The sequence below is a fragment of the Bombus terrestris genome, chromosome 10 (assembly GCF_910591885.1).
Source record: "Bombus terrestris chromosome 10, iyBomTerr1.2, whole genome shotgun sequence".
NCBI lineage: Eukaryota > Metazoa > Arthropoda > Insecta > Hymenoptera > Apidae > Bombus > Bombus terrestris.
The window spans coordinates 10,903,029-10,921,103 of NC_063278.1; the positions used below are offsets into that span (position 1 = coordinate 10,903,029).

Genomic DNA, 18,075 nt, shown 5'->3' on the forward strand with positions numbered 1-18,075 from the left:
GCTAATGCTTCAAAAAGTTCTGGACTTTTATAATATTATTTCCAATTAATAACGCTCTTTGTTTTCGTTAGAAAAGTAGATAAAAAAGGAAAAAATAACCTCCAAATACGATTACATTGGAGACGTCACAATTATTGAGTAACAGGGTAGCCAACCTGTGAAAATGTTACAATGTCTGTAGGATTCCTAAACCAATCCATTAAAGATCCGTAATGTTGAAACCAATGTATATCTCGTTTCGGTGAATAGTTTCTGTTCTATGAACAGACAGAACCACGCAGGGTGTTAGAAAAATTTTTATTTTGTCATCCTTGTCATCGAAGCACCGGGAGTACTGTCAAACAATACTTGAAATAAATTGTTGTCATTAAGGGGTAAATTAATAGATCGACATGGGAGACGGGAAGAAGGGCGAACGACAGCCGTTGTTAAAAAATGAAAATGTCACTTATAGTTCACACGGCAGCGATTTCGTTGGTAAATAATATTCGATTTTGATCACGGAAGAATTAAGTTTGTTTAATCCGATTGCTTATGGTTACCTCTACTACATTTTACTTTAGATGAAGTGGAATCGACTGTTAGTACAGTATCTGCAATAGGTCCTGATGAAGTGCCACCTCCATACGAATCAAGTAGTCAATGTGGCAAGCCTATGGTCACTTGTAGGGTTTGTCAAGCTATGATAGATATTTCTGGTAAAAGAGATCAACATGTTGTCAAATGCTGTCAATGTAATGAAGCTACAGTATGTTATCAAAGTAATTTAATTCATTGGAATCCATTCGTATATCAGAAATAAAAGCCATAAATCACTTTTTTAGCCCATACGAAATGCACCTCCTGGAAAGAAATATGTCCGTTGCCCATGTAATTGTTTATTAATATGTAAGAGTTCTTCACAACGTATTGCTTGTCCAAGGCCAAACTGTAAACGTATTATTAATCTTGCTCCAAGCCCAATTACACCACCTGTTTTATCTATGCCTGGAATGTGTAGGGTATGCTGTGGTCATTGTCATGACACATTTTTGGTAAGGATTTACATAAGGAACATTTTATTTGATTGAAATATCTTAGTAATTAATATATGTGTTATTACATTCTTTAGTTTAATACCTTAAATAATGCTTTGGCTCGATGTCCACATTGCCGAAAAATATCTTCTGTTGGTCCAGATTTTGCTAGAGGTCGAGGTATTGCATTCACTATCGTTGGATTAATAGCCTTAGTAATTGCAATAGCTGTGACTGTAAGTATTTTTATAACATCTGATATATTAAAAAAATTACATAATGAAAATTTATGGTAATTTAGATATATTTTAAAACAGATTATAATTGATACCACTTTATTTTCAGGTTGGAACACATGCATATGCAAAAACTAGTGGTGGAATTTATGTAGCTTATGTTGGTGAGTATGATAAAATTTGTTCAAATTGAATTATTAATTGAATATATAAACTTCTTGCATATAAACATTTATTTACATTTACATATTACTCAAGTAATAAGTTGTCTTTTTTACTAGGTTTGTTTTCAAAATTTTATTTTCAGGTGCATTTCTCTTGGCACTTTTGTGCTTTGGACGCAGCATTTATTATTGTACAATGAAAATTAGTATGATAGAAGGTCCAATGTAATACCATAAATGACAATCAGTTGCTAATATTTTAAAACCAATTCCTCTAACATCTATGTCGTATAATAATATATTTAGATCAAATGTTTATAGTAATAAAATGACATACAAGTCCTTCTAGGACAATTGGTACATTTTTTACACATGCATATGTAAGTTTATATTGCTAGTAATGAGCAATATTCTTACATATACGTATGCAAATGTACATGTTACGGATGAAGAGGATGTGTAACTGTAATGTATGACACTTTCTCACATAAGGTAATATATCAAAAAGTACTAGAAGTTGGGGTATCCATTTAAAAAACAAAGGATTGTTCCTCTGCACTTTTATATTGTCGAGCACAGGACCAAGACAACAACCCCATTATATTGTTTTCATATTTGAATGAGAATATACTAATGAAAATATGCTTTCTACATCTACAGTAAATATACAAAATGCACATATATACATACATAGATATATATGCAAATAAAACATTCTTGCATGAATATTCCAATTGTAAGCAGCTATACATACAGCTATATATATATTGTGTTTGCAATTACGAACTTGCATTGTCAGATAACGAAAGAATAAAAATATCTTTTTAAGAAAAAATTATAAATCGATATCGTTTGACAGACGTTTTTGGGTTTATGTATTATTTGACATGCAAGTAAAATTATATAAAATACATATGTTGAACTTTACTATTTTATTACCATTGCTGCAATTTAAATTATTAAATTATAACGATATTTTTTAGGAATGTAATTCTATTCAAGTGTTGGGTAACAAATAGATGCAAACATTTAAATTTGTCGCATTTTTCAGACATAACATATTAGATAAAAGAGATTAAAATTAGAAACTTTGATATTATAAATGTTTCAGTAACATTTTTATTACACAAGATATTATTTTAAAAGATATAAGTATATGAAATATGTAATATTACTAAATTGATTGATTCATTACTAAACAGCAAAACTATTTATTACTTCTGTTTTGTAATGGCATTCCAATCCAGAAAATTATTTGTGTAATACTACATACATCATAAAATATTTGCAATCTAAAACCATTGTTTAAAATTTAAACCTAATTATCTGACAATAAATAGTGATTGTTACAAATTGTAGTTATATTTGTTTCATTTTTTAGTGCAAACTCGACCTAAGCTTATACTTCATGTTCTAGTAACTTTACTCATACTTAGTTATGGATATATGTATATCTCAGATATATATGTGTGTAAACACCGCTTACCGCCAAAACTCAGTATGATCGTACCAATAAAAAAGTATTACTTATTACTTAAGTTTCAAAAATATTGATGATTTTTATATTTGTCACAAATAAAAAGTGCTTTTTTGCTATTTTTTAGAAATGGTGAATGTGAGGAATGGGCAATTGTTGAGTTACAAGGTGATTTAAAATTTAATTCCGTGAATATTACGAATGTATATATCGGAGATTTACACTTTACAAAATCTGGTACACCTATACTTATAATCGGCATTCATGTATTACAAGGAAAAGAAATGGCGCTTCAAAAACCATTTGCAGTTTTAGTTAAAAAAAAGAATGAAGAAACTAATACAACTAATACTTCCGAAGTAAAAACGGCATACATTATTAAAGCAATTGTAAAGAAGAAATTAGTTTTTAAGTCTAGACCAAAACCTATTGTAACAAATGTCCCAAAATGTCATTAAACATATGTATAAATATTGTACCTTATTGGTGTAATTTTATGGTATACTGTGCTATTGAAATAAACTATTGTGATATAAATATAAATGTATTGTTGCTGATAAATAAATTTACATAGGTTTAAAAAACAATTTGTTTTATTATTAATTTTTAGTCTTGTGTAATCTTACTTAATCTTACTTAAAAATAAAAAGTATTATCCTAAATTGATTTATAAACATTATGGGAACTAGTCCTTCATTTCTCCTTCCTCATCTTCTTCTTCCACACCTCTTATATACATTACATTATTACATCTGATTAAGACTTCACCAAGGTTGCCAGTACAATTTCCTTCTATATGTTCCTCTGTATTAGCTAATTGTAAATTCATATATCCATCGACAGAGACAAGATAACCTTTATATTCATGGCCCCATTTTAATTTTACCATAACTGGTTTTCCAGTTAAACCATTTAGAAATGGTTTTGGATTTATTGGCATTGTTGCAGCCATTGTGTAGTATTTTTCCTTAATTTCTGCAAAATATATTACACAGTGCATATGTTGTTATAAATATTTAAAACAACAATTTCAATAAATATAAATAGATATAACACCTAAAATATATATGCAAATATAATACATAACAATGAATAGCAAAAATTAAATTAAATGAGATACTGTTTGACAATTATATTAAATGTTGAGGTTAACTTTATATATATAAATATTGGCAATATATTAAAAACTTATGTATCGTATAATTGTAAAATTATTGTTATTTTTGATGAAAATTTTGTACTTACATATTTTAAAAATGATAAAATAGAAAACTCTCCGAATTTTTTACAAGTCCTGTAAAAACAAGACGCTTGAATTTGAAGCAGCGTGCAATTGTGTTGTTAGAATCAGAAATGGCGCACGCACTTAGAACACATAACCTAAACTTATCAAAACTTGTAGTAATTTGTGATTTCTATCAAAATACACGATAATTATCTCCATACATTTATATACATTTAACACGATTTATTAAAAGGATCTATTAATAAAATTAAAAATAAATAGAGTTATAAGGATATCTAATTTTAATTTGTTTTCAATAAAGAATTTGTGTCTTTCATTAAAAGTAATTACACTTTAAAAATGAACATTTTACCAAAGAAAAGGTATAATTAAAATTAATTCGTATATAATGAATATTTTCTTTAGGTACATTAAAATAATTATAAAAATTATTCCTTTTAGGTGGCATGTACGTACTAAGGAAAACATTGCTCGTGTACGACGTGATGAAGCAAAAGCTGCAGAAGAAGAAAGACTTAAACAAGAACGAATTCAAAAAGCAGTATGTATGAATAAGAATAAAACAGAAACTAATTGTTCATTGCTTATGTAATCAATGGAGTTTGAAATACTTTTCTAGGAAACTGAAGCTAGAATTAATCTTTTGAGAGAGAAAGCCAGATCAAAATACGATGGACGAACAGAAGCATTGAAAAGTGATACAGATGCCTCATCTTCAAAATGGGATCATGTTAATTTTTTTGCTGAACTTGAACAAGGAAAACTTGATTATAATAAACCTAATGTAGAACATGAAAAAGAAAAAAAGGAAGAAAAAGAAAAGTATGAGAAACAGATTGGCTATCTTACATATCTTGGACAAGATACCAATGAAGCAACGGGTAGGAAAAATTGGTATGAAGAATTACCTGAGAGATTGAGAGACACAGGAAAGGATGTAGAAGTACAAGTTGAAAAGAAGACATTACATGATCCCATTCATGATATAAAGAAATATTTAAATATAATGGGGTCTGGCTCTATAGAAAAATGTACAAAAGTTAGAACAGGAACTATTAAAAGGAAAAGAGATGATTCAGATAAAAGTGATGATTCAGATCACGAAAAATTTTCGAAGAAACACAGACACAAAAAATCTAAAAAACATAAGAAGCATAAAAATAAAGAAAGACAAAATGTAGAAAAACCGAGTATAGATGTAGAAAAGTTAAGAGCAGAGAGATTGTTAAGAGAACAAACTGAGAAATTAAGAACAGAAGCTTTATTGGCTAAATTGAGAGGAGATCCAGTTCCAATAGTAGCACCAAAGACTCCTCCCAAAGCCATTATCAAACAAAAATATAATTCACAGTTCTTCCCTGAAATTGCTAGACAAAATGCTGAAAGAACTCCTAGTGTACATCCAATGAGAGAACAGTAAAATGTAAGTTGCTTTTTATTTTATAATTACATGTATTTCTTTTATTGTGCTAATATTCATTATTACTACAATTATGTAAACATCTATGTACACATATAGATATTTGTATAAAATTTCATAACATCTATGCTTAGTATCTAATACATTAAGTCATTTGTAAAATATAAAATATAACACAATATGAAATATATATATATATTTCTTAAATAGTACTATTTTATAAAGCGCAATAAAATATAAATAAAAAAGAAAAAAAAATGAATTTTAAATTATTGCCAAATGAAATATCAGATATCCCTCGTTTTACTAGATTGTGCTAAATTTCGCGGTATGACGTGATGCAAGATGGTGGAATATCACGGATCTCATGGATAATGTATTAAAATTTGACGTTTATGTCATTTTTTCAGTATTCTTGTTCATCACTTGACTTAAATAATTTACTCGTAAGTAATATTCTCTCCTTGTATATATATTAAATATTTCCGCTCAAAATTTTGAAGCCCCATTTTGAAATCTCGAACCAGACGCATAGAACGCGCGAGTTACTTTCGCGTAACATGATTTTCGAATTTGAACAGTTATGAATATACTTAATTACGGAGAAATGATAATTTGTGAAAGCTTTTATTTTACGTCGTTAAAATATAACAGCTTAACTTCAATTATTGTTAGAAAAATTACATTTTTAAGTCATGTTACGAATCGACCTTAAGATAACCTCTTCACTAATTTATACAAATATCGGCATTTCAAAATGTAATTATAAATAATTCATTTATTTTGTATACTTTGAATATAGTGATGCGTACGTTTAGTGTAGTTTATAAAATTTTATATTAAACAGGTAATGTATAATTCAAGTAAATAATTATTGAATATTGTGTTATTGAATAGACTGTGCTATATATATGTACTCTTAAAATTTCCGTGCGAGAATATTAGTATATTATTGGTTATATATTCTAGTTCCTATGTCTAACAATACTTTGTTAGTTATGTTTAAAATCCTTGTATAATAGGTAGAAATAAATATTTACTATACTTGTATTACAGACAAGATGTTACTATTAATTTAAACATCAAGAATTTTATAACGATATGATTTAATTAAATATCATCACCATGAATGAGGAAAGAAGTGTTGAAGATTCTTCATATTTAAGTTATGAAATAAATGGCACTAGATATATTTTACAAACTGTATCAGATCCAGCTATAGATATATCAAAAGCTATATCAATCACTCAAGAACAAAACACAATTAATCTTATAAATGAACCACAGGTAGAAAAAGATGATGAATCAATTTCTTTAATTTGCTTAGATGGTCAGGTTTATGCGTTTCAAAATGGAGAATTACAAGAATTAGATTTTAGTCAAGTAATAGACGAAAATGAATCACAAGAAAAAACAGTGTTGCTACCTAAAGAAGATGATAATTGTGAATCACAGTACATTACCAACGAAGGATTAGTAATTGGAAATATTGATGAACATTCTCAAGAACAATATGAAATTATTACTGGTCAAAATGAAAAAAATTTTATAATGGAGAAGCATAATGTAAATGCTAATGATTTTGTGGAAGTCGTAACGGCATTTAAATGTAAGATATGTACTTATACCACTCAAGACAAAACACAATTATTACAGCATTTTCAGAAAACGCATGTAAATCCTAAAGTGGATATAGAGGTGAACTACAATATTAATTATTTCTCCCCAAATACTTACGGTATTGTACGATATTGATACGATATTGTATCTTTCAGATAAAAGAAGAATCTAAGATTACAGATGAAGTAAAATTGTTATATATGTGTGGAGAATGTTCTAATTGCTTTCCTTCTATTGAAGATTGTAAAGAACACATGATAAACGTAATTATTTAAAATTTATCTGGTCTGTTATAAAAGAAAGTAAATATAAAGATATCATGTTAATGCTTTTTATTTTAGGATCATCAATTAACAGACACAGGAGCCAATAGAGGTGAAAAAGAAAATATAACAGACGATTCAAAAGATTCTGGGTTATTAGAGTGTATAGGACAGAGTGTTGAAAGTAATGATATAAAACGTCAAGTTAAAATTCAAAAACCTTTAAATTCTGAATATATGCTCAATAAAAAAATGATTGAATTAATGGAAAGAAACATAAAGTATATATATTATTCTTATGTTATATCAATCATGTATATCAATCTTTTAAATCTATTATCTATTTTACTTACTCATTAAACTGTATATTTTGCTAGGTGTTCATATAGAGGATGTCCCTACAAATTTTGTACAGAGGAAACAATGCAGCAACATGCACTTTGTCATACGGAATCACAAAATGGAACAGCATTTAAATGTAGCGTTTGCCGCGATATGAAATTTACCAAATGGAGACAGTGTAGCTTACATTTATGGAAAAAGCATCAAATTGGTAAGTATCTAATATCTAATATTACTAGTATACTAGTAATACTAGTAAAATAATATACTAGTATACTAGTAAGTATCTAGTATCTAATATTACTATACTAGTATAAAATATTAAAACGTGTTTTTTACTATGTATGTTTTCTTAGACATAGGATTATTTACTTGTAAAATATGTAAAGCATATAAAAGTGCAACAATGGTCAAACTTTTAACTCATATGCGTGTGCATAGTGAGACACGCGAGTATGAATGTTCAGAATGTGGTAAATGTTTTAAACAAGCCAGTCAATTGCGTAATCATAGAGTTATGCATTTGGATCGCAAAACATTGGAAGTAACGCGGTGGTATACTTCAAAAAAATGTGATATGTGTGGAAAAACTTATGCTAATTCCAAATGTTTGAAGAGTCATATTCAAGCAGTGCACTCAAAATTGCGACCATATGTTTGTAATGTTTGTGGACATTCTAGCGCTAGAAAAGCAATGTTGCAAATGCATTTACGACAACATACTGGTGACAAACCCTTTAGTTGTGAACTTTGCGAATATAAAACAGGTGATCACAATACGTTACGACGTCATATTATGCAACATACAGGTATGCATGATAATAAAGATGTGAAATGATGAAAAAGATGTATAGTACAAGGATGTATTTAAAAATTACAAGTATAAATAATATTTTCAGGTTTTAGACCTTATAAATGCCCTCATTGTTCTTATACAGCAATACAAAGTAGTAGTTATAAAAATCATTTGAAATCTAGACATCCTTTACTGTCTGGTTTATTTACATGTGACTTATGTCCTTTCAAAACTGTTAAAAATCAAAGTTATATACAACATGTAAGAGACCATGAAAAAGGATTAATCAAAGCGAATATGCAAAAAAAAGGTATATTTCAATTTTTTATGTAAAAGAATTAATGAATATATAAAAAAAATAAAATTATATACTTTTTCAGATAGTGAAAATGTCGAAGTTTTTCCTGGTAATATCGCGGCGGCACAATTGATTTATAGTTGCTTAGGTGCCTTTTCAAAAGTGGGCGATACTTTAGAAGCAAATTTAATGTCTTCCTCAACGTCTGCAGACGGTACATCACAAACGATTACGATACAGATACCATCGAAACATCTTGAAGGTTCACTGCCAACAAGAGAATGTAGAACTAAAAGTAACTCAGCAATTGAACAAGAAGATGAAGAAACAATGCATTGTTTTTTAAAAATTCCAAGGGAAGAGGAAGAAAGTATAGACACAGGTGGTATAACTATACCTGCAGAACCTGAGGAATCAGGCGCAACAACTATTAATGTTGATACATGAAATACGGAATATTAAGTTGCTAATTAAAATATTTCTGTATATTTGAAAACACCTAGAAATTTATACTTCAAAGTAAATGAAGAAATGCTAGTCACACGTTACTTAGAAGGTATGAATCAATTTGTTTTCTTTTGACGAAAAATTAGAATTAATATTTTAATTTTTTAAAATTCTAAATTTGATACTATGTTTGGAATTGTACATTATATCAGCAAACACAAACTTAACAATTTAAGTATTTTTATTTTTAAAAAATTTTAATTTTATACATTATTTTAAAGAAATGAGAACATGCACATTCAATCAGTTAATTGCATTCACGGTTTCTATGTTCATATTTGTTCAAAAAAATTGTTATTTTGTCCTGAAACGAGATTTTACAGTTAAAAGAATGTAATTTTGAGATATTTTATTTTAAATTTTACTAAGAATGTAATTTACTATATATTTAAACACATTTTTAAGATTTTGAATGTATTTATTGATAATTGATAAGAAATTAGTAGAAGTGTACATAAAAATTGTAAAATAATGATCTGGGAACCGTTGTAAAATGTAAATTACAATGTCTCGTATGGTTTACAATACGAGTAAAATAATATTTTAGATGATGGACTAAAGAGAAACACTCTGATATTTTTGACTTAATTGTTCATCAGGTAAAAATAATACTTATTGCTATGGAAGATTGAATTTAAAATCTTTTTAAGATTTCGCATATTAATTATTGGATTTCACAAATATGTCCCCACAAATTGGAATTACGGTATCAATTTGCTTAAGTGCGAGATTTGTGAAAATGGTAACTGGTGGACATACGTAAACATATTATTTTTAAAAAATCCAATAGAAAAGTTTTAAAATATATTTAACTATATATATAAAGTAAAAAATATATAAATTATAGCATATAATACAGTTGCCTTTTTATATGTATTTTGTAAAAAAAAAACGTGAAGTGAAATAAAAAATACTGTTTTTAAGGACATCCTAAGCAAATTGATACAGGTTATTATTTACAGCTAATTATTCATAAAACGTGAGAAGCTCCTTTTTTTTTAAGCAACTGATGTGGATCTTCCCGGAAATTACACCTCGTATCACAACTAACAGTCTCTGGGCAGTTCGCCATAATAAGCTGTTAAAGCTATTAACTTTCTATCAAGAAAGTTTTGTTCCACTTCTACACCACCACCTACTGCGGCTAACATGGCAAGCTGTAAATTTGTATATATATAAATAAAAGCAATTGATGTATAGTGCATTATAAAGTAAAGTAACATAGAATATCGAAATTTTTCGAATCTTGAATTATAAAAATTTACCTGCATTGTATCTACATTTTTAGGTAGAAAGTAGGCCACATGATCTGTGATTTTTCTTGCTATATTAAATAAATTTACACCACCAATGGGAAGCATTATATTATTGAGATCAAATGTTTCATTCTTGGCATATTCAGGTCCTCCCCATGGAGGACTTAGAAACACAACATCTGCGCTTAACTTTGATGCGAGTTTAATAAAATCTCCAACAATGAATTCTATTCTGTCTTCAACGCCATAAACTCGAGCATTATTTCGAGCAATTTCGATTTTAGCTGGATCTATATCTATTGCGAAAACTGTAAAAATAAAGATATTGAGTTTCTATGCTAATTACCCACACGCAACGAACGCACCTCTTTCACATGTAAAAGCAAATTGAATAGCGTTCCCTCCTGCTCCACAGAATGCATCGATTACGGTATCGCATTTGCATCTTTGAGCTATGTGCTCCGCAATTTTTTCTGGTGTTACAGAATACCAGCTCTCTATAAAGAAAAGAATAGAAAAAAGTATTTTATTATAAAAATTTAAAAGTTCGTAAGCATGTTATCGAATGATTTATAGAATATTTCACTGTTAGTCTTTTGAAGATAATAAATCTTCATTATTATACATATAAATAATATCATAGAACATACCACGATCCATTTTAATGCCTTGATCAAATTTGCTAAATAGGCGGTATCTTTTGAACCAATATTTCATTAAAGTTTTATCATTGTCTATTTCTAGTGGCAGGCTTACATTTCTTTTGGGTGGCTTCCTTCGTTTTTTCTTTTGCGTCTTCTTTACGCTATCTTCATCTGATAATTTCATACTTTGTATTTCGTTGTTACTATAGCTTTCATCTATATCCATATTGACATTTAATACATCAAAGTTCTCTTGTTCGAAAATTTGATTTTCTGGTACACATTTTGTGGAATTGCTTGTTTCATCCTGATCAAAGTATATATTATCATCTTTGATACTTTGGAAAACATTGCCCTGTTTATCAAATACGTTTAAGGTATCGTGAACATCATCAAATTGTTTTCTATCTGCTCCTGAATCTATTGAACTTGTGCTTGGTTTACTAAATACAAATCGTTTTGTTTGTAACTTTGACTTAAGGCTATGATCACATTCATCATCAGAACTTGACGTTAATTGTGCTGTGTAGGAACCTTTTTCAGAGGATTGTAATTCTGTTTTTACTGGTGGCAAAACAGGACAGTATGATAAATAATGCTTCACCTGTAAAACGAAACACTAAAGATAAAATACTTTTATATCCACGTTTTTATTTTTAAAAAAATTATTTACTTTGTCTATAGTGTTAGTAATTTCCACTCCGTTATCATCAAAGTATATATGTTTATTTATTGGCTTGGGTTTATATTTCATTTTTAATTGTCTATTTTGTAACCTAATATTTTTTTTTCTATATACTACTTCTCCTTGGAAATTAGATTGTTCGTAATTTTCGTTGAAAGTATATCCCATCAATGAAAATGCTTTTTTTACTGATTCCAGGCCTTCTTCCGTGTCATCATAATCAGCCTCATGACTAAAATGAAAGATATATAGATAAATATTACTTATTTTAACAGATTATAAACATATATAATGATACTGCACCTCCGTTTCAATGTTATAGGTTTATCTTCATTGGGCTCATCTCCATCTCCTTCATTAGAATATTTACGTTGAATACTATTGTTGCCACTAGCATCATTGGAATTAATTGCACCATTTTCATTTTCTGTAGTTGAAGTTTGATCATGTTCAACTTCTTGTGAACATTCCATTTCATTAATTTTTTCATTTTTATGTACATCAGTTTCATTATCTTTTGCTTCTACTGTTAAATTTTGAATGAGCATTCCCACTGATTCCATAATTAATCGTTTCTTTTTTGTCTTATCTTTCTTAGAATAAGAAAAATTTTTACTAGGTGCACTTTTACTTTCAGAAATATTAATCTCATTAGATGTGTCTATTTCCCTTTGTGTAAAATCTTGGTCTATACTTTCATCACTTCCTTCCTCTTTCATATCTATATCATTATATTCCTGGCTATAACTTTGATTGCTAATTTCAGGTTGCTCCCTTTTATATTTTTCTATAAATAGTTTATAATGATTTTGGTACTCTATTTGGAAATTTTCTTTCCATAAATGTTGCCAGTACTTATCAGTATCTTCTGGTGTATATTCCTGATCATTATCTTGATCAGAACTTGTGTTTGTTATATTGCTTTCAATGGAACTAGTTACAGAACTGATGAGACTAGATGAATTTGTAGAAATAGAGTCACAACTAGAACTAGTAAGGGTCATCTTTGTGACGTTTGTCATAGAATCTGATGTTGCATTTGTTTTTGCTATTGACTCGTTAATAGAATCACACCTTGTTAAAAGTCTTTCGTCTTCCGCATTAGATTGTTGGTTGTAACTTTCTTCCATACTAAAAGGACTTAATGGATTCCAACCATCTCCAGTTTCCAGTGATGCTTCAAAATTTGTCAATTTCTTTCTATTATCTTCCGCATCTTTGTCACTTATCTCTTGCTTACTTATGTCATCAAATGAAAAATTAATACTACACGTGTCTTTTGCTTTTATTTCATTATTACCAGCATTATTACTTTTGCTAAATATTCCCTCAAAATTTGAGCGATCAAGTTCACAATTTCTGTGCGCTTGACTAGGAAAACATGTATTTTGCTCTGAAAATTTTTCGATAGTATCTTTCACTTCTAACTTTTCATTACTTATTAAATGAGCATTTTGTTGCAAATATTCTGGATTTATATAATCTGCATATTTCCTAATCCAAGTTGTCCAAATTATACGTTCACCATTTTTAGACCAATATTTCTCCCATGCCATATCTATTATACTCTTAGTTTTAGAATACATAGAATAATATGGATAGTCACACGAGCTAAGGTCACAGTTGTACTTGAGTTGGACATCTTCCTTATAAGTTTGTGTATCATTCAAAGAAACATTTTTAAATATATTATGTATCTCAAAATCTTTGTCTTCTAAAATACATGATGGATTTTCTATGTGAAGTTCCTTTTCATTACAAATGGATGGATCATAACTTAAAATTTCAATGTTATCTGCAAGATGATCTGATGAGTGAATGTTTGTTATTTTACATTCAAATTCTACATCTTTATCTTCTTGGTGCTGTGCAATTACATTCACTTTGTCAAATTCATCTTCCAGTTCAGTCTCTGTATTTTGAAAAGTTTTCCCATAAGATGCCAATAGATTTTGTATGCTTTTAGCCTCATGTTGATCATGATATTCTGATAGGTCTGCACCTGAATCTGACTGGTGCAGGCCCAATTTTTGCGTGAGGGAATGTGCAGTAGGACGATGAGCCGAATCACGAACAGAGTCATGTTCATCTGTGGAATAATTGTTGTCTGTGTGTGATGCACTGCAGTAACAGCTCACTGGTTCTTCCTAATTTTAAGGAAGAAAAAAATGTTTTTGTTCAAATGCTATATCGAAACCTAATACAGATACCAATGTTACCAAATTAACTGAAAATAACTAATAAAAAACAAAAAAAACGTTCTTACATCATGTTTCTCTATGGATTGTGTTTCTATAATAGACCTTTTATGGAGGTCTAACATTTCTCCAACACAATCGCTCTCAATATCTTCATCTTTACTAGCATCTTCTAGAGCAAGGGCAGTATAAACTTCTGGGTGTCTAAAAGTAAACAAAAATTCACTTCACGTAAGTTCAAAGCAACATATATGTTATTATATTATTCTTTAATTATATTTATCTTATAAAAAATGATGAAAATCAATTTACATAGTTTTTATTATATAAATAAGATGTTCAATATGATACAATATCTCAGTGCTTAATAAGTAGAAAGTAATTCCCACGTGGTATACGAATTGTTTATTTTCGATATTTCGCAGAATCAAACAGAAAAACAAAAAAAATACTTTCAATGACTGTTAGCTTCTACACAACTCTATTTTTTAAGAAAACAACATTATCTCGTTTCTATTATGTATAGTTGAACAAAGGAAAATAATTATTAAGTTTTCAAAAAATACATTGTGACCTAGCTCATTCGAGTGGGTGTCAAGGTTAGGTCATGTGTCACACCACTGATCGATAAAATGGTACTATTTTTAATTTTTGAAGAATTGAATAAACGTGGTATGGGGTACAGGATATAAAAATGAAACTGTGATGTTCAATAGTATAAACGAATCATACTGTTGCAGCTGCATTTACCGAATAAATACTCTGCTGCAAAGACAATAAATGTAATGATCAGGGTCAGTAGACTCAGCTTGTTTTGCGATGTACACTTCGGCTAAAGGTTCCCAAAAGCGGTCACTCATGCCGATAGAAGTGTTTAATTGACTATTTGCTCGTGAATCGTCACAACACCCACATGTCTCACGCTCAAATTTTTACAACTTCCTCGAGTAAAAACAATCCGCCATTTCTTAGACAGCACACCATCGTGAAGTTGCTCCTGATTACCATCATGTTCTAATAATCAATCGATAACTGCTATTTTTGGTTAAGTTTCATTTGATTTTGAAAAACATGTGTACATTAAATATGATGGTATATTACAATTTAAAGATACATCATAATTATACACACTACTTTGTATTATTTAAAAAAATGTTAAATATATTTTCTAAATAATTTTTATTCCACTCGAACAAAGTATGTAAATTATATTATATGTAGAAATTTATGAAGAACAAGCATTTTGTAAAAATTGTCTTTAGGCTACGTTAGATACATTAAAAATAATGTCACAGATGAGATGGGTAAATCTTATGCCTTTCTTTTTCTTATGGGATTTCGGAAGTAACTCTACTTCCTTACCATTTTCGTGTCACATGTAACATTATCGATTCAGTATTGAAATAAACTACAGCGCCAAAAAAGCGGAAGAATGTGGGACTAGACAATGTTGCAACCGACCTAATGATCGACAAACGATAGGAGTACTCTTAATCACTGTTGACAATCGTTGGTAATTGACAAGAGGTACAGAATAAAGATGACATTCAATACTTCTTCGTTTTCACGTTTTGGGGATCACCTGACTCCTATATAGTTTTCTTATCGCATGCGACGTTGCCGATTTGGTATAATAGTGGTTTGAATTGAAACTAAATTATTTTATGAAATTATAAATAAGGTATAGAAAATCCTGTAGGTAGGTAGGTAGGTAAGGTATAGAAGAAGAAGTTTGGGAGTCGTACGGGGGTTGTAAATTCCTGTTACAATTTGACTAATCGACGCTGCGAATCGTTCGATCCCTTAATTCGATTCAGATAATAAGGGTAGTTGAATGAATATAACGCTGATATTAACAAGTTAATATATATTTTCAACTATCCAACAACTTTAATGTGATACAAGGTTACGTATGTGGAATAACAAACTACGAATGAGTACGACCTGAGACTCGTTTCGTGCTGGCAACTGTGATGATGTATCATCTTCGACTTGGCGATTTTGTTTGACTTCTGACTCCTACTGTTCCTTGAACTGAGTTTTAACTCGAGTTGTTTAACTGACTGATGAGATTTGACTGTTACTTGAATGTTATTATGGAACAACTCTACAGAGCAAGTATAGAGATGAAGTGACTGCTCTGTAGTTATGAGAGCAAGTGAAGTTCGTTCTTGTGTGTTTACGGAGGAAAGCTTGGAGTGGGTGTCTTTGTTGTATGAAGAAAGCGGATTTATTGCTCACACTTTTCATTAGGAAAGTAAGGGTAACGATCCGCGATGCCCATTGGTTATGACCAACGTTAGAAATGAAGATAGGAGGAAGAAACCTGCTACCAACGTGGCTCATGGGCGATATTGTTCATGGGAAAAACCTGTTTTTTCGTTAGACAAATATCCACTTTCTCCGTAATTTGTAAGAGCGTGCAATAAACCTAAGGACTGTTCTAAGGACCAGCCATAAACCGAAAATACCTGCAGATTTAAAGGTTCCTGCAAGCTAATAAGATTCAGTTTATGGTGAGACTTTAGGTTTATTAAGGCTTTGTATAATGGTGCTTGGACCATGACGGTCAGACAATGAAGGTCGTCGCACGGACCATCTCACGAGACATAACGGTATTATATATAATACAATTATTGGAATGATGATTTCGTGCAGAACCTACAACCTATATTCTTAATGTTTTCTCATTTTTATGCGTTCCGACTGCTGATATTTCTTGACATTTTTGAAACAATTAATTTAATAATACTATTTTCTTCTACTCATTTTCACGTAATTTTAAGCTTCTTGAGCAATTTTTTAAATTCAAAAGATTATTTCTATTATTTGAGTATTAGAAATCAATTTTTAATTTGTACCAAATTTTCTAACGAAAACATTTTTGTAAATTAAAGGAGATATTGTATTGTTTGAAATTAATTTTATGATTTATCATTTTTTCGCATACAATTTACTTGAAACTTAGTACTAGAATTATCTACATATCAATGTATTAAATCTTATGCTATGCATTAATTCATTTCGCAATATTTTAATAAACATTATGAATGATACACGTGATTGGTCACAGCGTCACGATTGTCTTGATTTTCTATATGAATCAACTACAATGCGATAATATTTTCTAAACGAAATCCATAAAAATTCAATATATAAATAAATCAACTGTAATTTAAATTTAAATGATTTTTCGCGAGTTGTACGAACCCGCTGTCGCAGATCGGTACCCTCTGGGAATCGTTGTGCTGCCCAAGATAACTGAAGACATTCGCATCGTCGCGTCTGTCACAGAGAAAATAGAATTGCTCCAGATGACCCCTACATCAGAAATCCACACGGTATCGTCTTCTCCCATTCCGTGGAAACTATTGTCGTTCAATGCACGCTAGAGTCTCTCGAGGATTTCTGCATAGACGATTCAGCATACAATATAAATTTTAGGTGATGCTAAGCCATGGTTGGCGCCTAGTATTAGGCAATTACCGGTGTGCTCGAGCTAAAAGATCGGCGTACAGGCGTCCTGCCGGATAATCGACTAAATGTATGATTAGTGCCTTCTGTAGTCAAGAGATTGCAAACTCATAATGTCCGTGAGGAAATCGGCGCGAGATAATTCTGCGCCGGTTCAACCCCGGGACGTAACAGCAGACAAAACTATTTGCCCTATCTATGTCAAAAGTTACGAAGCACGAACGAAATATATATACATACTTAGCGGTGCAGGATCTATCACTACAGATAAAATGGACCTATCATAACAGATTATAAACTAACATAAACGATGTACAAGCATAGGTGAATCTTGTACACTCGTCTGTGCTATCACTGACGAGGTGCCTATCATCAGAAGTACTATTTACTAAGAACATCTCGTCCTTACAGCAAACTCCTTTTATGTTCTCGT

General features: G+C 30.0%; 6 protein-coding genes across 11 annotated transcripts; 4 read left to right on the forward strand and 2 right to left on the reverse strand.

Annotated features, from left to right (window-relative positions):
• Nucleotides 1–334: 334 nt before the first annotated feature.
• On the forward strand, nucleotides 335–2,329 carry LOC100646549 (type 1 phosphatidylinositol 4,5-bisphosphate 4-phosphatase). Its single transcript, XM_003398308.4, has 6 exons — nucleotides 335–477; nucleotides 564–748; nucleotides 825–1,034; nucleotides 1,112–1,252; nucleotides 1,362–1,416; nucleotides 1,560–2,329. The coding sequence occupies exons 1-6, from the start codon at nucleotides 393–395 to the stop codon at nucleotides 1,643–1,645; spliced, it is 762 nt and encodes a 253-aa protein (XP_003398356.1). The 5' UTR covers nucleotides 335–392; the 3' UTR covers nucleotides 1,646–2,329.
• A 337-nt stretch (nucleotides 2,330–2,666) lies between these two features.
• On the forward strand, nucleotides 2,667–3,480 carry LOC100650210 (chromosome transmission fidelity protein 8 homolog). The gene is made up of 2 exons (XM_003398336.4): nucleotides 2,667–2,936; nucleotides 3,021–3,480. The coding sequence occupies exons 1-2, from the start codon at nucleotides 2,863–2,865 to the stop codon at nucleotides 3,349–3,351; spliced, it is 405 nt and encodes a 134-aa protein (XP_003398384.2). The 5' UTR covers nucleotides 2,667–2,862; the 3' UTR covers nucleotides 3,352–3,480.
• Nucleotides 3,469–4,273, reverse strand: LOC100651890 (small nuclear ribonucleoprotein F). The gene is made up of 2 exons (XM_003398352.4): nucleotides 4,139–4,273; nucleotides 3,469–3,868 (listed from the first exon to the last, which is right to left on the reverse strand). The coding sequence occupies exon 2, from the start codon at nucleotides 3,843–3,845 to the stop codon at nucleotides 3,579–3,581; it is 267 nt and encodes an 88-aa protein (XP_003398400.1). The 5' UTR covers nucleotides 3,846–3,868; nucleotides 4,139–4,273; the 3' UTR covers nucleotides 3,469–3,578.
• Nucleotides 4,274–4,325: 52 nt separating this feature from the next.
• On the forward strand, nucleotides 4,326–6,005 carry LOC100647862 (leukocyte receptor cluster member 1 homolog). Of its 2 annotated transcripts, XM_048409693.1 has the most exons (4): nucleotides 4,326–4,501; nucleotides 4,581–4,680; nucleotides 4,759–5,562; nucleotides 5,870–6,005. In XM_048409693.1, the coding sequence occupies exons 1-3, from the start codon at nucleotides 4,479–4,481 to the stop codon at nucleotides 5,557–5,559; spliced, it is 924 nt and encodes a 307-aa protein (XP_048265650.1). In that variant the 5' UTR covers nucleotides 4,326–4,478; the 3' UTR covers nucleotides 5,560–5,562; nucleotides 5,870–6,005. The 2 variants fall into 2 exon arrangements, with proteins under 2 accessions (XP_048265650.1, XP_003398367.3); XM_003398319.3 differs by lacking the exon at nucleotides 5,870–6,005 and having other exon boundaries at nucleotides 4,759–5,817.
• Nucleotides 5,876–10,748, forward strand: LOC100644372 (zinc finger protein 852). 4 transcript variants are annotated; one of them, XR_007225561.1, is made up of 9 exons: nucleotides 5,876–6,005; nucleotides 6,616–7,257; nucleotides 7,335–7,442; nucleotides 7,521–7,723; nucleotides 7,820–7,995; nucleotides 8,141–8,593; nucleotides 8,684–8,890; nucleotides 8,961–9,434; nucleotides 10,389–10,748. XR_007225561.1 is itself a non-coding variant. In XM_048409692.1 (8 exons), the coding sequence occupies exons 2-8, from the start codon at nucleotides 6,685–6,687 to the stop codon at nucleotides 9,323–9,325; spliced, it is 2,085 nt and encodes a 694-aa protein (XP_048265649.1). In that variant the 5' UTR covers nucleotides 5,876–6,005; nucleotides 6,616–6,684; the 3' UTR covers nucleotides 9,326–9,437. The 4 variants fall into 4 exon arrangements, 1 of the variants encoding a protein (XP_048265649.1); XR_007225562.1 differs by lacking the exon at nucleotides 5,876–6,005 and adding an exon at nucleotides 6,064–6,406; XR_007225563.1 differs by lacking the exon at nucleotides 5,876–6,005 and adding an exon at nucleotides 6,064–6,318.
• Nucleotides 9,783–15,200, reverse strand: LOC100643170 (trimethylguanosine synthase). Of its 2 annotated transcripts, none has more exons than XM_048409691.1 (8): nucleotides 14,919–15,200; nucleotides 14,237–14,372; nucleotides 12,274–14,117; nucleotides 11,959–12,202; nucleotides 11,292–11,904; nucleotides 11,007–11,138; nucleotides 10,651–10,949; nucleotides 9,783–10,542 (listed from the first exon to the last, which is right to left on the reverse strand). In XM_048409691.1, exons 1-8 carry the CDS (start codon nucleotides 15,026–15,028, stop codon nucleotides 10,432–10,434), a joined length of 3,489 nt encoding a protein of 1,162 aa, XP_048265648.1. In that variant the 5' UTR covers nucleotides 15,029–15,200; the 3' UTR covers nucleotides 9,783–10,431. The 2 variants fall into 2 exon arrangements, with proteins under 2 accessions (XP_048265648.1, XP_012167756.3); XM_012312366.3 differs by having other exon boundaries at nucleotides 11,292–11,889; nucleotides 14,919–15,197.
• Between the last annotated feature and the right edge of the window lie 2,875 nt (nucleotides 15,201–18,075).

Bases quoted from the DNA above. Each gene is read 5' to 3' on its own strand.
- LOC100646549 (XM_003398308.4), top strand. From the start codon at position 393: ATGGGAGACGGGAAGAAGGGCGAACGACAGCCGTTGTTAAAAAATGAA. The intron at 478-563 runs GTAAATAATATT...ATTTTACTTTAG, and splicing joins ACACGGCAGCGATTTCGTTG to ATGAAGTGGAATCGACTGTT. The intron at 749-824 runs GTATGTTATCAA...TCACTTTTTTAG, and splicing joins GTCAATGTAATGAAGCTACA to CCCATACGAAATGCACCTCC.
- LOC100650210 (XM_003398336.4), top strand. From the start codon at position 2,863: ATGTATATCTCAGATATATATGTGTGTAAACACCGCTTACCGCCAAAA. The intron at 2,937-3,020 runs GTATTACTTATT...GCTATTTTTTAG, and splicing joins ATGATCGTACCAATAAAAAA to AAATGGTGAATGTGAGGAAT.
- LOC100651890 (XM_003398352.4), bottom strand. From the start codon at position 3,845: ATGGCTGCAACAATGCCAATAAATCCAAAACCATTTCTAAATGGTTTA.
- LOC100647862 (XM_048409693.1), top strand. From the start codon at position 4,479: ATGAACATTTTACCAAAGAAAAG. The intron at 4,502-4,580 runs GTATAATTAAAA...TATTCCTTTTAG, and splicing joins AACATTTTACCAAAGAAAAG to GTGGCATGTACGTACTAAGG. The intron at 4,681-4,758 runs GTATGTATGAAT...ATACTTTTCTAG, and splicing joins AAGAACGAATTCAAAAAGCA to GAAACTGAAGCTAGAATTAA.
- LOC100644372 (XM_048409692.1), top strand. From the start codon at position 6,685: ATGAATGAGGAAAGAAGTGTTGAAGATTCTTCATATTTAAGTTATGAA. The intron at 7,724-7,819 runs GTATATATATTA...ATATTTTGCTAG, and splicing joins TTAATGGAAAGAAACATAAA to GTGTTCATATAGAGGATGTC. The intron at 8,594-8,683 runs GTATGCATGATA...TAATATTTTCAG, and splicing joins TCATATTATGCAACATACAG to GTTTTAGACCTTATAAATGC.
- LOC100643170 (XM_048409691.1), bottom strand. From the start codon at position 15,028: ATGAGTGACCGCTTTTGGGAACCTTTAGCCGAAGTGTACATCGCAAAA. The intron at 14,373-14,918 runs GTAAATGCAGCT...GTTTACTTTTAG, and splicing joins TGCAGCAGAGTATTTATTCG to ACACCCAGAAGTTTATACTG. The intron at 10,543-10,650 runs GTAAATTTTTAT...ACAAATTTACAG, and splicing joins AAAATGTAGATACAATGCAG to CTTGCCATGTTAGCCGCAGT.